Raw genomic sequence first — 16,073 nt, forward strand, 5'->3', positions numbered from 1 at the left:
ATCCGTAACATAAAGAAAGGAAATATTTCCAAGTTCCACATAAATAATAACTAAAGGCTTCCTATACCAGCTTTTGTTCACATATTCTAAAAAGGTACCCGGCAGGTTTTTAAATACTTATGATTTATTGTAGACTTTCACAGCCACATAAATAATTCAGCCGGCTAGTTTTCTGCACACCTGGAATCTGCGTTCCTCTTTAGGTGGAGCCCAAGGAGCCACAGGAAAGGATGATGGGGAAGGAAGAGCCCAACACAGAGTGCCAAGAGCTGCCAGCCCTGAGCAAAGAGAAGCACTGTAGGTTAGACACCATGCCATCAACAGCCGTCAGAGGACTATAGCTGACAGCTTGGGAGAGCCACGCGCTGGTGACTGACTCCACTCCACGTTTGCTTCTTCCCGTATATATTATTTAGAGCATTTATACTACATGAAGACAAAAGCTTTACATAGGGTCAGACACACGATCCATCCAGTTGTATACACCTTCTGTTTACAACTGAGGTACTAAAACACAAGTGGACGTAGTAGTCCTTTATCACATAAGACTCAAAGATTAGGACATTATTTCTTTTTTGTCTGTTTATGTATTTACCCACTCACTTAAAAATAGGCAGCTTTGGGAAAGGCAGATTATAAAATTGTAAAAAAAAAAAAAAACCCACATCTACCTAAAATCAAATCCTATCTACCCATACAAACATATATACACAGACACATAAAAAAGACAAGTATGAAAATATTAAGAGGTTATCTTCTTTACAGAATATACTTTTTAAAAATTATTTTTATTAGTTGTACATGACAGTAGAATATATTTTGACATATTATACAGATATGGAGTATAACTTCCTATTTTTCTAGTTGTACATGATGTGGAATTACATTGGTCGTGTATTCATATATGCAGAAAAGAAAGTAATGTCCGGTTCATTCTACCATCTTTTTTTTTTTTTAATTTTTTTTTTTATTTTTTAGTTCTCGGCGGACACAACATCTTTGTTGGTATGTGGTGCTGAGAATCGAACCCGGGCCGCACGCATGCCAGGCGAGCGCGCTACCGCTTGAGCCACATCCCCAGCCCCCATTCTACCATCTTTCCTACTCCCATTCCCCCTCTCTTCCCTTCATTTCTCTTTGTCTAATTCAAAGTACTTCTATTCTTAATAGAGGTTATCTTTAGGTAACAAATAACATGTGACTTTTAAATTTTCCTTTGCTCTATTCCTTTCTATATTCAGTGATTTTTAAAATGCAATATAGAAAAGGAGGGAGGAGTGTCCTTGAGAAGCCAACAGACCACTAGACAGTGGTCTAGTGAATTATATAACATAGTAACACCATGAATTAATTTTTGAAAGTAAACCAATGGAGAGAATGTCCATCTGCTAAGTGAGTCAGAGAAGGATTCACACAGAGGATGTTGCTTGGCTGGCCTTGTAAGTGGGAAAGAAATAGGGAATCTAGGTAACAGGAATAATGCCAGGTGCAAGGTGTGTTTTAAGAACTGGGGATGTGGTTTATTCCCTGTGAGCTGGGGGCTGGAAGAGGAAAAAGAGGAACCAATGGAATTGGATCATGAGCTTTGGCTTCAGAACCACTCTCTTCCAAGGCACTGCAAAGTCACATGTTTAAGTGGTCATTATGTTTTTTAAAGATGTGTGAAAGTAATATATTTTGTACATTTTTTTTTCAGCATTGGGGATAAAATCCAGGTTCTCAAGCTTGGTAGGCGAGTGTTCTACCACTGAGCTAATCCTCATCCCCTGTGCTCTTTTACTTAATTGTCTAAGTTTCAAGTCTCCCAAAATTTGGATCCAACCCTGAGAATCCTGTACACTGGCAATAAAAAAATTCTGATTTATTCTTTGGTTAACACTGAATCAATATGCAAAGATAAAAATAGGCATTTAATCAAGATTAAAAACAAATGACTACAAAACATCTAAAAAATACAATCAATTGCACTAATAAATAAATGTGTCCCAAATTAATAATGAATTACCAGTCTTTACTTGGAAAGAATTTAAAAGAATTACACTGAATATTATTAAAGACATAGGGAGATTCTTCAAATGTGTTCAAAGGAATTCATTGAATTTATATATAAGAAAACATGTCTACTGTAGAGCTATTTATTTTTAGAAAAATAACTGAAAAAATATAAATGTATAGTGATTGATATTAATATGACAATTAATGCTTTAAAAATGTTTAAAGATATAGGATGAATTATTATATTCTATAGTTTTAAAAAAGCAATGTGTACACTGTAATTTCAGTATAAGAAAGTGAGTATTACACCTACATATACATCTACATTAATATAAAAACACACGGATATATAAATAAACCAAAAGGATATACATCAAAATACTAACAGCTATTTTTTTCACTTTTTTTGTATTTCCCAAATGTTTATACTGTGTGCTCTTCTTACCACCAGAAAAATAGCACCATTTTACATTCCATGTGTCTGTATCAATACATACCTGCAATGGTCCTGGTTGATTCTGGGGCTGTCTTCGTCTTGTCTGTTTAATAAGTTGACAGCAAATTTCATTCTGTAGCTCAGGATGTGTCAGACAGATTTGTAGAGCACTCTGGGCTAGGGATATATGGTAATCGATTGCAGGGGAGTCAACTGCTGCATTTATAAAAAGTTGGCAGGTCTGAATTAAAAGAATGATATGCTCAAGGTGAGAAATAATTAGATTTATTCTGCATGAATTAGATTCTCTTTCTAGAATTATTTATTTATTTTAAAGTAGAATGCATTTTGACATATTATACTCAAATGGAGCACAACTTCTCATTCCTCTGGCTGTACATGGTGCAGAGTCACTCCAGTAGTGTAGTCATACATGTGTTTAGGGTAATCATATCTGTCTTATTCTACCATCCTTCTCATCTCCACAACCCCACCCCTCCCTTCACTCCCTTCTACACAAACCAAAGTTCCTTCATTCTTCCCTATCCCTCTGCCCCACTATGGATCAGCATCTGCTTACCCGACAAAACATCCAGCTTTCTGTTTTTTGGGAATTGGCTTATTTCACTTAGTGTGATATTCTTTAGTTCCAACCATTTACCTGCAAATGCCATAATTTCTTTCTTCTTTAAGAAGGCTGAGTTATATTCCATTGTATATATACCACATTTTCTTTATCCATTCATCTGCTGAAGGGCATCTAGGTTGGTTCCAACCTAGATGTTTAGCTATTGTGAACTGAGCTGCAATTGTTTAGCTACTGTGAACTGAGCTGCTATAAATATTGTTGTGGCTGTGTCACTGCATCACTGATTTTAAGTCCTTTAGTTAAAGACCTAGGAATAGGATAGCTGGTCAAATGGTGGTTCCATTCCAAGTTTTCTGAGGAATCTCTATACTGCTTTCCAGGGGGATGCCCCAATTTGCAGCCCCACCAGCAATGTATGAGTGTGCCTTTTCCCCCCACATCCTCGCCAACACTTATTATTGCTTGTATTCTTGATAACTGTCATTCTGACTGGAATGAGATGAAATCTTAAGAGTAGTTTTGATTTGCATTTCTCAAATTGCTAGAGATGATGAACATTTTTTCATATGTTTGTTGATCAATTGTATTTCTTCTTTTGAGAAGTGTCTGTTCAGTTCCTTGGCCCATTTGTTGATTGGGTTATTTGTTTCTTTGGTGTTAAGTTTTTTGAGCTCTTCATATATCCTAGAGATTAGTGCTCTATCTGAGGTGTGTGTGGTAAAGATTTTTTTCCATTCTATAGGCTCTCTCATCACATTGCTGATTGCTTCCTTTGCTGAGAAGAAGCTTTTTAGTTTGAGACCATCCTATTTATTGATCCTTGATTTTACTTCTTGTGCTTTAGGAGTCTTGTTCAGGAAGTCAAGTCATAAGACAACATGATGAAGATTTGGGCTTACTTTTTTTTCTATGACGCGCAGGGTCTCTGTTCTTAGACAAGTCTTTGATATACTTTAAGTTGATTTTTGTGCGGAGTGAAAGATACAGGTTTAATTTCATTTTGCTATATATGATTTCCACTTTTCCCAGCATCATTTGTTGGAGAGGCTAACTTTTCTCCAATGTATGTTTTTGGCGCCTTTGTCTAGTATGAGATAACCATTATTTATGTGGGTTTGTCTCTGTGTCTTCTATTTTGTACCATTGGTCTACATGTCTATTTTGGTACCAATACCATGCCATTTTTGTTACTATTGCTCTGCTGAATAGTTTAAGAACTAGTATTGTGATGCCTTCTGCTTCATTCTTTGTGCTGAGGATTGTTTTGGCTAGATTCTCCTTTTAGAAATAATTTTGTTTAAAATGATGGGAGAATATATATTATGACAACACTAATCAAAAGAAATCTGGAATCCCTTCTTGGTCTTTTGGCTAAGATCAAGTGAAGTAATCTGGATTGGCTACAAGAATGGCAGACACGGTACATTTCAGAGCAAGGAATTCTGCTGTTTTACAATGATAAAAAGGACCAGAGGTTGGAACTACTTTAAACATTTATGTAAATAATAACATAGCTTCAAAATACATGTTCTTCTCATTCAGTATATTATTCACTTTAAATATTGCATTTTTATCTCTAAAAGTTTGAGTCTTTTAAATATCTTCCATCAACCTCCTTAAAATATTCATGCCACCTTCTATCTTTTTAAACATATGAAATATAATAGTCTCCAGGATGGCTCCCAATGATATCCACTTTCTGCTACTCAAACTCTTAGATAATGCCCTCCCTTATTTTATCAGGGTTGATCTGTGTGGGCAAATGAAAGTGGGGTATCATCTTTGGGCTTAAATTATAAAACTGGTGTGGCTTCCAGCTTGGCTTCTCTTTCCTTCTTAGGGAAAGAGAGCTGTCATGTGTCTAAAAATCACAGGGAGAAGGCCACACAGTGAGGAAAACAGCCTTCCCACCAAGAGCCCCAGTCAAGTCTTCAGATGACTGCTGCCCCAGCTGACAGATTGACAGTTACTTCATGAGACCCAGAGCCAGAACCACCCAGCTAAATGCTTCCAGATTCCTGATTCTCTCAAACTATGTGAAATACAAAATATTTGTTGTTTTAAACCACTAAGTGTTGAGGAAATGTTTAATGTGGTAAAAAAAAAATAAGTAAAACACAGAAATGTCCTTGTCATCTGTATCATTTCCAAAGATACTTCTGTGATTGCTTTTTTCCATCAGTATGTCATATTTAATCCAATTCTCTGTATGCCTGGTGATTTTTGATTAGATGCAGACATTGTGAATTTTATATCATTGGGTCCTAGATTTTTTTGGTATTCTTCAAATGTTTTTGAGTTTGTTTTGAGACACAATTAAACTACTTGGATGCAGTTTGATTCTTTTAAGTCTTCTTTTTAAATTTTCTTAGGGTGCACAGGAACAGCCTTTAACCTAGGACTGCTCTGGGCCCAATCACCTTCTGAGAACTCTACTTGAAGCCCAATGTGTTGGGAGACATGTCCCTTCTGGATGATGGGAAAAACAACTATTTCCAGTTCTGAGGGAGCTCCAGGAGTTTTTCTGCCTATTGCTTTCTCATGGTTCTTGCCCAAGCCTTGGATAGTTTCCTCATACATGTATGCTTATTAATTCTCAGAAGAAAATTCAAGAGGGACACTCTGTAGATCTCTGAAGATCTCCCCTCCCTGCTCTAGTTCTTTTCTCCCAACTTGTGCATCCTAACCATCCTGACCACCTCAGATTCTGAATTCTGTAATTCTGTCTCTGCAACTCAGGAAGGCTGCTAAGCTCTACTTGGGTGCTCCTTGCTGCACTGCAGTTTGGAAACTCTCGCTAGACAGCATCCTTATGCTGTGGCAATCATAGGACTTCACTGCATCTAACACAAATGTTTCAGAAACACCATGAGAACCACTGTGCCTGTTGTTCAATGTATAAGAACCATCAATAAGATAAATCCAGCACTGTTGCTCCATCATAGCAAAAGTAGAAGTTCTTCCTTTTTATCCTATAACTGGTTGTTATTTTTACTTATAAAAGGTTTTGGATCATGCTTATTAATTTTGTACCTCACTATCTTATGAAATTCTCTTTTTTGTTTATAGTAGCTTTTTAGCCTGTTCTTTTTGAGTTTTCCAGGTATACAATTATATCATCTATAAATATTTTCATTCCTGGCTTATCTGCTCTAATTTATTTTTATTGCATAATTATATAGGCTAGTTCCCTAACAAAATGTTAATAATAAGAAGAATGATGTTACATAATTGATACTTTAATTAAAAGTTTAAAAATAATAATGGGAAATAAATTTGTCTCATTCCTCATTTTAATGGAAATTTTCTAACATCTCTTCAAAAAAGTATAATGATTGCTTTCAGCTAAGACAGAAATATTTCATCATATTAATAATAGTAATCTATTGCTGTTTTATGAATATTGAATTTTTCAAATGAGTTTCTAGTATCTACAGAGATGATTACCTAATTATAACGGTAATATATATTCTAATATTTAGCCATGATGGATTTTTGGGGTGGGGGGATACTGGGGATTGAACCCAGGGGTGTTTAACCACTGAGCTACCTCTCCAGTCTTTTTTATTGATATATGCATTTATTTTTTGTTTTGAGACAGGGTTTCACTAAGTTGCTTAGGGCCTCACTAAGTTGCTGAAGCTGGCCTTGAATTTGCGATCCTCCTGAGTCTCCACCTCCTGAGTCACTAGGATTATAGGCTTATGCCACCACGACCAGCCATGTTGGATTGTGATTGCTATTAGTTGATTGTTTTTGCATGAAATGTTCTCTGTTTAGTACAATCCTTGCTGGAGCCTGGTATCAAAGTAACACTTCACAAAAAGTATATGGTGGTATGATGATCGGAGATTGGTTCAAAGCAATTTAAGGTCAGGGAGCACTGCAGATGGGAAAATGGCCACATGCTGATGACTGTGGATCTGAGTGATGGGTACCTTAGGCCTCATAATATACTCTCTACTGTAGGTTAAAAAATTTCCAAATTAAAAAACGAAAGGAAGCCAGGTACAGTGGCTTCCCAGTAGCATGTGAGGCTGAGATAAAAGAATTGCAAGTTCAAAGCCAATCTCATCAACTTAGCAAGGCCCTAAGCAACTTAGTAAGACCCTGTCTCAAAATGAAAAAAATAAAAAAGAGCTTGGGATGTGGCTCAGTGGAAAAGTGCCCCTGGGTTCAATCCCTGGTCCCCCACCCCCCAAAAAAAAAGAAAAAAAAAAAAAAGGAAAACATTAATTTGGGAAAATTTTCTTCCTTTTCTATATCTGGGATAATTCAACTAGTATTAAAATTATCACAAATAAAATGTGGTAATCTGTTGAATAATTTTGATCCTTTACATTTCTTTATAAAATTGATCACTTATGCAGATTTTCAAATGTATTTGTATGGTATTTCTTAGTTTTGGTATTTGCATGTTATACAGGTAATTTTTTTAAAAAATATTCTATTATGGAAGTTTAAAAAAAAAATGAATGAAAGAAGAGAGGAAGAATATGAGCTAGGAGCCAAAATCCTTAATGCCATTTGAGGAGTTACCAGAAGGTGATTGATTACAAGAGATGGGATAGAGTGACATAGTTAAGTGGCAAGTTTCAAGTGGTGAGGAATTTCTAATAGAGATGGAGAATAAGAATTTGAAGGTAGCATGAAGAGGAGGAGCTACCCTCTCTCCCAATGCTGAGGCTGCTCTCATGTTCAGTCTTTCTATTTGAGAAATCCAGGGGAAATGATTCTACTGATATGAAGTGTTTGACATTAAACCATACACAGTTTATTTCAGTAAATCCCAAATACTCACCTCTGAAATCATTTAAATGCACCTAATTTTATTTCAAATAGATTTTTTTCTAAATGTTTCAAAAATTTTCATTTTGTTATTATTATTTGTTTTATTATTTTTAAAATTTATTTTCTAATTTATTTATTTATTTATTTCAGAGTGGAAAGTAAAAGCTTTATTAAAGAACAGCAGAAAAGACTTCTCCTGGAGGAAGAAAGGGACCCAAGAGGTGGAATCCTCTAATTTATTTTTAAATTTGTTTTATATGAAAGCAGAATGCATTACAATTCATATTACACATATAGAGCACAATTTCTCATATCTCTGTTATATACAAAGTATTCACACCATTCATGTTTGCATACATGTACTTAGGGTAGTGATGTCCATCTCATTCCACCATCTTTCCTACCTCCATGCTCCCTCTCTTCCCCTCCCCTCCCCTTTGTCTTATCTAGAGTTCATCTAAATCTCCCCTCACCCCTAACCCCATTATAAAATCAGCATCCTTAAATCAGAGAAAACATTCAGCATTTGGTTTTTGGGGATTGGCTTACTTCACTTAGCATTATATTTTCCAACTGCAAGTGCTATGATTTTATTCTCTTTTAATGCTGAATAATATTCCATTGCGTATGTAACACAGTTTCTTTATTCATTAGTCTACTGAAGGGCATCTAGATTGGTGCCACAGTTTAGCTATTGTGAATAGTGCTGCTATAAACATTGTTGTCATTATTTTTTTATGTAGCTGAGGATCGAACCCAGTGCCTCACAAGTCCTAGGCAAGCGCTCTACTACTGAGCACAACCCCAGCCCCTCAATAGATTTTCTTAATTAAAATAATCACATTTTCCGTTTGAGAAAATGAAACTATATAACTCAAGTTATTATTATTTTTCAATTCAATTCAATTATTTACCAACTTATAATAATTTTACCTTGAATAACTTAATGGCTTCTGTCTGCAGAGCTTCAGAAGGTAGCGTGGTCAGGGGGGAAAGGATTCCTTCTTTGCTGTGACACAAAGTTGGGTGTCTCCATATCTGGGAGGCTACACACCGAAAAACAGTGAACAGAAAATGGAATGATTGTCTTATTTATTTCTGTCTCCCATTAGATCAACTCTTTAGAAATTAGCTCATTCAGGTCTGGGCATTAGCTCATTCAGGCCTGGCTTACAACTTTCATCACGAAGTTCGGCAACATTACTTTATTTCAATTTCCAGGCCACTGTGGCTCTAATGTTTCTGTTTTAGATGAAGTAATGTAGAAAAGTTGGGTCCTAATTTACTAGGCTATGACAAGTCCACTGGGGCACTACTACATTGTTTAACTGTGCCAACAGGTGGTGACCTAGGTATAGTGATGACAATACATGAGAAGATCTGGGGACTTTCTAGAGAAGCCAAATAAGAGGAGGTATAAAGAAGAACTTGAAGTCATTCCTAAAATCAGTTTATTAAATTCCTGTGCTGGATGCTGCCAATAATACATGGTCTCTGTTCATAAGTGTGGCATAGGATAGAATCTAAGATCTCAATGGGAATCCTTACCCATTAAAGCTAATTTTAATGCAGAGCTACAAATGCTACAAGAGTTAAATAGCAAAGTGCATTGAGACACAGATTTAACATCATTAAGTGCCTTTTATGAGCCAGATGCTGAGGTGGAGTGCAGTGACAGAGGACAGCCCAAGACTAGGAAGGATTTCACTATGTTGGTGAGTATCCCAAGGAAGGCTAGTATTCCAAGCAGAGGGAGAAATGTGAGCAGGGTCAGCCGGGTATGACAGGACACAGCACACTGGGAAATGATGGTGTCTCTGGAGCCTCATTATCCCAGTGGGATTTCTGGCTCATGACAAGTAAAGTCAATGTCAAGATGGATACATTGCAGGAAAACAGGAACCCATGAAGTGAAAACTCCATTAAGCTAAGGGGTGCATTCCATAAATTGTAAAGCCTTAAATGCTTGTGAACTTACAAGATTCTCCTTCTATATTTAGCAATTTGCAAACGAGTTGTTCAAACTCAGATCCAACATTCACATTGTTACTTCCAGCTGCAACAGTCAGGTGATAAAGCCAGGTGTCCTTAAAACCAGAGCACAGTGACAAACACATTAATCAAAGTACAGTTTTGATTGCTTCAGGAAAATAACATATTTGTAGCAACAGTAGGGAACTCTTGAGACTCAAAACAAACCACTTTGCTTAATTTTTATACCTTCATTTTATTTATTTTTAGGTGGTGCTTAGGGTTGAACCCAGTGTCTCACATATGCTGGGCAAGTGCTCTACTACTGAGCCACAGCCCCAGTCCTCCTTAATTTATAAATAATAATTAGAAGCCAATTAGTCAATCTGAGGCAGACTCACCTGAATTGTGCTCACATTTCCTTTTCCTAATGTTTACATTTTTATTATTTTCTATATGTGTTTCTTAGAAAAGTATGACAAAATTAAGGAGAATAATACATGTTAAGAGACTAGAATAAAACAACCAGTTAAAATAATTTTAAGAAATACAATAAATTATATCAAATTTAAAATCTAACTTCTGAAGTAATATATACAGAATTCTTAGGGAATCCAGAAAATTTAAAGAAGAAAATAACATTCAATTTTAATCTGGAAATCTTTTGCTATAATGTGAAAAGAAAAGTTAACAATGTTTTCCTTAATAGCCAATTTTACCAATATATAGTGAACATACAATACTACATAAGATAAGCAAAAAATTCATTATTTACCCATCAGTTTGTGATATATGTCATATATGATTACATATACGTGTAATACCTATAATAATTCATTTTCAATTACATCTAAACTAAGATTTTATTGAAAATGAGTAGAAAATATAGGGTAGAGGCTTTAGATTCACCAAAAAGACAGTCTGAGATATCTACATTTTAAAACATAAGATTCCTTTGTCCTTCACTGTCAGGCGCTAGCTTCAGTCTAAAGGTGACCTTCATCGATAGGACTGAAAAATGACACCTTGGAACAAGCCTCATTTCCAAGGTGTAAAAAAATCTCTAAAAAGGACTGAGGAAATAATTCAGAGGTAGGGCAACTCGGCTAGCATGTGTGGGCCCTGAGTTTGATCCTAGCAGTGCCAATAATAATAATAATAATAACAACAACAACAACAACAACTGGGGTTGTGGCTCAGTGGTAGAGCGCTGGCCTAGCAAGTACAAGGCCCTGGGTTCGATCCTCAGCACCACATATAAATAAATAAATAAATAAATAAATAAATAAATAAATAAATAAATAAATAAATAAATAGAAAGGTATTGTGTCCGACTAGAACTAAAAAATAAATATTTAAATAATAATAATAATAAATTAAAATAAATTTTAAAAATATAGCTGAGAATCTTTAGCAAAAGTTTCTTCCTCAGTTCCATAAAATTAATTTGAAAATTATTAGTAATTTTAATAATACTTGAATATTATTAGTCTGAATCATTTTAAATTAACCAACAAGACTTCAGATACCTTTTCATGCTTGGATCCAATTAGGAGGTAAGTTGGACCTTGGTCTTTGGGGTGGATAACAATGGTATAATGAGTAGACAACAGACTGCGTCCACTAGCTTCATAATCTTCATCTGAATCACAGGACCTGTCCACCTCTTCAACTTTAGCCTCCCAGAGTTTGATCTGACCTAAAGGAAACTAAAGTGAAGGTTAGCAGTTGTAAGGAAGGCATTTTTTAAGTCTACAAGTTTTCATGGTGATTTTCATCTTTTAAAAGCATGCCTGGGATGGGGGCAGAAAAAGCATGCCTTAGTTGGGCGCTATGGCACACACCTGTAATCCCAGTGGCTCAGGAGGCTGAAGCAGGAGGATCACAAGTTCAAAGCCAGGCTCAGTAACTTAGCAAGGCACTAAAAAACTCAGTAAGATCCTGTTTCTAAATTTTTTTAAAAAAATACAAAAAAAAAAGGGCTGGGGATGTGACTTAGTGGTTAAGTGCCTCTGAGAACTCCCCATTACCAAAAAAAAAAAAAAAACCTTGACTTTTTTTTAAACAAATGCCTAGAGGCAACTTGATTACCCACATTGTTGCAAATGTGGTAGCACCAAAAAGTCCAACTGCAATATGAATTCTAAACATTTAACTTTTGAAGAACAAATAAGAGATTGATTCAGATTATTCTCTAAATAACCTGACCCATTGCCTAGTGAAGTAATTAGTAATAATTCAGACAAAATATTCAGATTTGTTTATCCCAAAGAATTGATCAGTGATTTGATTAAGCTACTGGATCAAAAGGACAAATGTAGACATTGACTCAATACTATGCAGAGAAAAAAAAAAACAAGCTAGATATCTGGTACAAAAATTAACTATTACCCCAGACCCAGGTAAATGATGAGTGTCCTAAGTCTATTTATTAAAAGTATGTAATATATTCCAAAACAATGAAATTATTTCCTCCACCTTAATTTAAGAGCAAGAAAACCTTACTAAAGCTGATGCACATTGAATTTATCTATCCTTTTTATGGACCCAAACAAATATATCTGCCATGTTGGGTGTTTAGCATATCTATTTTAAAACTTTTGCTTTAATTAAGTATATTTATTTCAGGAAAATCTAGAGTGTGCTTCAGATTTATGACTTCTAAAACATTTGGCCAGGTTTGTATCTGCAGTTCTGAAAAAGTCCATTCTAACCATGAAGACATTTACCATCGCACATTTCACACTGAGTTCCTGGGCCCAGGGCTTGGACTCTTTTTCCATCTGTGCTCATTCCTAGGGTGAACCCGTCCAAGTTCCTGGCTTTCATCCCAGCATGGGTTTCACTGCTTCCAAATGCATAACTCCAGACCCATGACTTTTATATAGGTGTCTGACAGCATCTCAAACTGCCCACTTCAACACCCTGCTCTGCTCAGCCTTCCCTGTTCTCAGTTACTGGCAATTTCATCTTTTCAGCTGCTTAAGTAAAAAAACCCATCACTGACCCTTTTCCTTCTCTCGTATCTCACACCTTTCTGGTCGACAAATCCTGTCAGCAAGACTCTCAGAATATTCTGGTCACTTTTCATACTTCCATGGTCACCACTCACCTGCAATCATCCTCCACCTGGATTATTAAAATGGCCCCTGACTATTTTCTTCTTCATTCCCTTCAGTCTATTCCTAACAGAAGCCAGAGTTCCTGCTACATGTGGATAAGACCATGTGCCTGCTTTTCACAGCCTTCCAATGGGGGTTCTCATCTCAGAGTAAAAGCTGAAGGTGACATAACACACCACTCAAAAGACACCTTTCAGGCGAAGGATTATTTTGAACTAAAAGCATTTAAAAATAAAAATAAAAAGACAGATGCAAGAAGGGCACTCTGACACTTTTGTTCCCAAAGCAGAGGATAAAACTCCCACATGCAAGAGATCCTTCCTGTAAAAAATAATACTCTGCTCCTCCTCAGGGACGGAAGTTGAGGCCAAGGGAAGCTTGCACAACCAGACCTTGCTAAACCAGCCCATAATTCACTAGGGCTTCACCCTGTGAATGCTCCTAGCCTGTCCCTTTGCTGGGTGTGTTTTTCCAAATTCCTGCTCTTCATCCAGTTCAATATGACTCTAGGTCATTGGGTCTTCATTTTCTTACGAAGGCTTCTGTGTCATGTAAAACTGATAGCAAATAAAATCGTACACTTTTCTCCTAGAATCTATCTTATTATGGCAGTTTAATTCTTTAGTTCACTGAAACCCTACAAGGGCAGAGGTAAAATTTTGCTTCCTCAAAAAAGCCATGTTTTGACTTTGACCCATGAAACCCCATATCATTTTGCCCCTGTTCCATCTCTGATGTCTTCTTCTAGTATCCTCTCTTAACAGACTCCAGTCTAGGGCCTCCAGGCTTCTTGCTATTTCCCAAACACACCAGGCATGCTCCTGCCTTGAGTCCTCTTCATGTGCTGTCCCCTCTGCCTGGAATGCTCATGTATTAAATACCTGGCTGCTCTTTTATTTCCTTCAGAACCTAACTAAAATGTCAGCTTCTCAGTGAGGTCTTGCCTGGATGTCTTACATAAAATCAGTATTATCTATTCTATAGCTGATTAATAGTGAAAATTAGTAATTAAATGCATAGTCTTTCATGCAAACTATGATTTACCCGCATTAAATTAATTTAACTATACACTCAGTATTTTCTATGTGCAGTAAATAAAAAAATTTCTTCTAAAATTAAAAATGCAAAATTATCTACCCTTTTGGAAAAAGTGAGTAAAACAGAAGCAAAATAATAGGTCATTGATAAATAAAATGCAGATTTTAAAAATGTGATGAAGAAAACTAAGTCTTCTATAATATAAAGCAATACTATTCTATTGTGTTCTTTAGACATACCAATCCTATGAAAATCTGGGTCCCATTCACTTCTATATTTAATATGGTTATTCATTGAACAAATGCTTTGAAGTATTTTGATTTAATTTAAAAAGACACTGATCAAGATACCAAAATTGTTCTGGAAACATCTGTATCAATTTATAACACAAAGGCGGCCTATACTGATTTACATGTATTCTCAATACTTTTCCAGTAATTACAGTGGACTTCTGTTGTTATTTATATTCTTTTGACTTGTTTCTTCTGTGACCAATACTATTCATATTTATTAAATTATCTTTCAATATAGATTGAAAATATATACTAATTATAGAAACTTTAAAAGCATGGAAAGGTATTTTTAAAAAGAAAGAAAAATCATCCATAATCTATTATCACAAAAGTCAATCAGTACTTAAGTATAGTTCTTTTGGAGCTGCTATGTGTATTTTTACATAGAGGTGCTGGGCTGGGAGTTATAAACTCAGCATCCTAACCATCCTCTTGGAAGGTCTCCTCATAGCAGCGATGAGCATCTAGGAATGGCATTTGCCAGCATCTCCTTCTCTGCCTGGCTCCAAGTTAGAGTCTGCCTATGAGAGAATCTGCATGAGGTCTGGAAGTTAAGGGTGCAGAAGGAGTAACTCTCCTGAGATAGCTGCAGCCAGAGGCCTAGGCTGATGTGAAATGCACAGAGGCTTCCTGGGAATTCTTGAGGACCATCCGCCTCAGGGCATTGGTCCTGAGGTTGAAATCTTTAGTCCTGACTTTTCAGATCTTCAGTGGAGGTCCCCTGATCTCTGTCTCCTCAACTCTCCTGAATGTAATTTTTCTAAAAATATGTATGTCCCTAATTCTACAGTAAGTCTTTTTATACATGAACACACAGAATGGCTTCTCTTTTCCTGACTGAGAAGTTAGTCAGGACTACGCTGGGTACACAGTTTGCATTGTGCTTGTTCAGGTAGAATTTGTATATGAGCATTTCCCCACATTTCTTCAGAGGCATCCTTTTTAATGAATATCAATTCCATTCCATCAGCAATACTGAAAACAATGTTTTTTGTTTTTGTTTTTTTTAATACAGCTGATCAGACCCAAGGGTGCTGCCATGAAAAGGGAACACAGAAATACCAAAGGACCCACGTGATCACTGGACCAGGAAGGCTAGTCTCATTAACACAATCATCAGTCACAGGCTGTTACCTGGAGTGGGCATCATTATTTTATGCAAGTACTTGTGGCACATGTTGGCAAAAGTTTTATAATCTCCATAATGATGACTTAGCAAACATTTCATCTTTGGATGATATACCATCTTTCTATTCTGAAATTGAAGATAAGTCTTTTGGGAGAGGAAATTAACTTAAAAATGAATACACGGGATTTAAATAGGCAGATGAATGGACAGGTAAGTTGTAGCCAGGTATTTAGGGGACAGGACCGAATTCCTTTTCCTCCCCAGGTCTTCTTTCTAGCTTACTGTTCCCTCCTCTTAACCTTATCTAGTCTGTCAGAATGGGGGAAACTTGAGAAAGGGATGGTTGGGGTGAGGCAGAAGAAGGCTTTTCTCTTCTAGGTCTTAAGTGATACATTAATTAAAAGTTACTAAAGCTTATAATTAAGAATTAAGACTCTTGTAGGTGACAGGTATATGACTATCTCTCTAATAAATTTAATACCAAATTTTATCCTTATCAAAAATTCTCAAGTTTTACCTAGCAACAGGTGAAATAAAAAATTTAAAGCCACAACAAGCAAAACTTTCCTTTAATTAGCATATTAAACATACATACATACCTTATCTTCTTGACTTCGAAAATAATACAACGTCTTTCCTATAAGTGTACACCAGACTCTCTTGGAGTAGCCATGTTTTACCTGAAATCATATTTCATTGAATTACAACA

General features: G+C 36.0%; 1 protein-coding gene across 5 annotated transcripts in view; it reads right to left on the reverse strand.

The window, feature by feature from the left end:
* Positions 1-16,073, reverse strand: part of Plekhh2 (pleckstrin homology, MyTH4 and FERM domain containing H2) — a 107,254-nt gene that overhangs the window by 22,934 nt on the left and 68,247 nt on the right. For all 5 annotated transcript variants that reach the window (XR_013429009.1, XM_078029287.1, XM_021725863.3 and 2 more), the window contains 6 exons: positions 15,964-16,044; positions 11,312-11,491; positions 9,790-9,898; positions 8,745-8,857; positions 2,493-2,672; positions 181-278 (listed from right to left, as the gene is read on the reverse strand). Coding sequence is in view for 4 of the 5 variants with exons in the window: in XM_078029287.1 (XP_077885413.1) it covers positions 181-278; positions 2,493-2,672; positions 8,745-8,857; positions 9,790-9,898; positions 11,312-11,491; positions 15,964-16,044 (761 nt within the window). In the remaining variant the exon portion in view is untranslated. The remainder of the gene's footprint in view (positions 1-180; positions 279-2,492; positions 2,673-8,744; positions 8,858-9,789; positions 9,899-11,311; positions 11,492-15,963; positions 16,045-16,073) is intronic.

This window comes from Ictidomys tridecemlineatus, chromosome 12, assembly GCF_052094955.1.
Source record: "Ictidomys tridecemlineatus isolate mIctTri1 chromosome 12, mIctTri1.hap1, whole genome shotgun sequence".
Taxonomy (NCBI): domain Eukaryota; kingdom Metazoa; phylum Chordata; class Mammalia; order Rodentia; family Sciuridae; genus Ictidomys; species Ictidomys tridecemlineatus.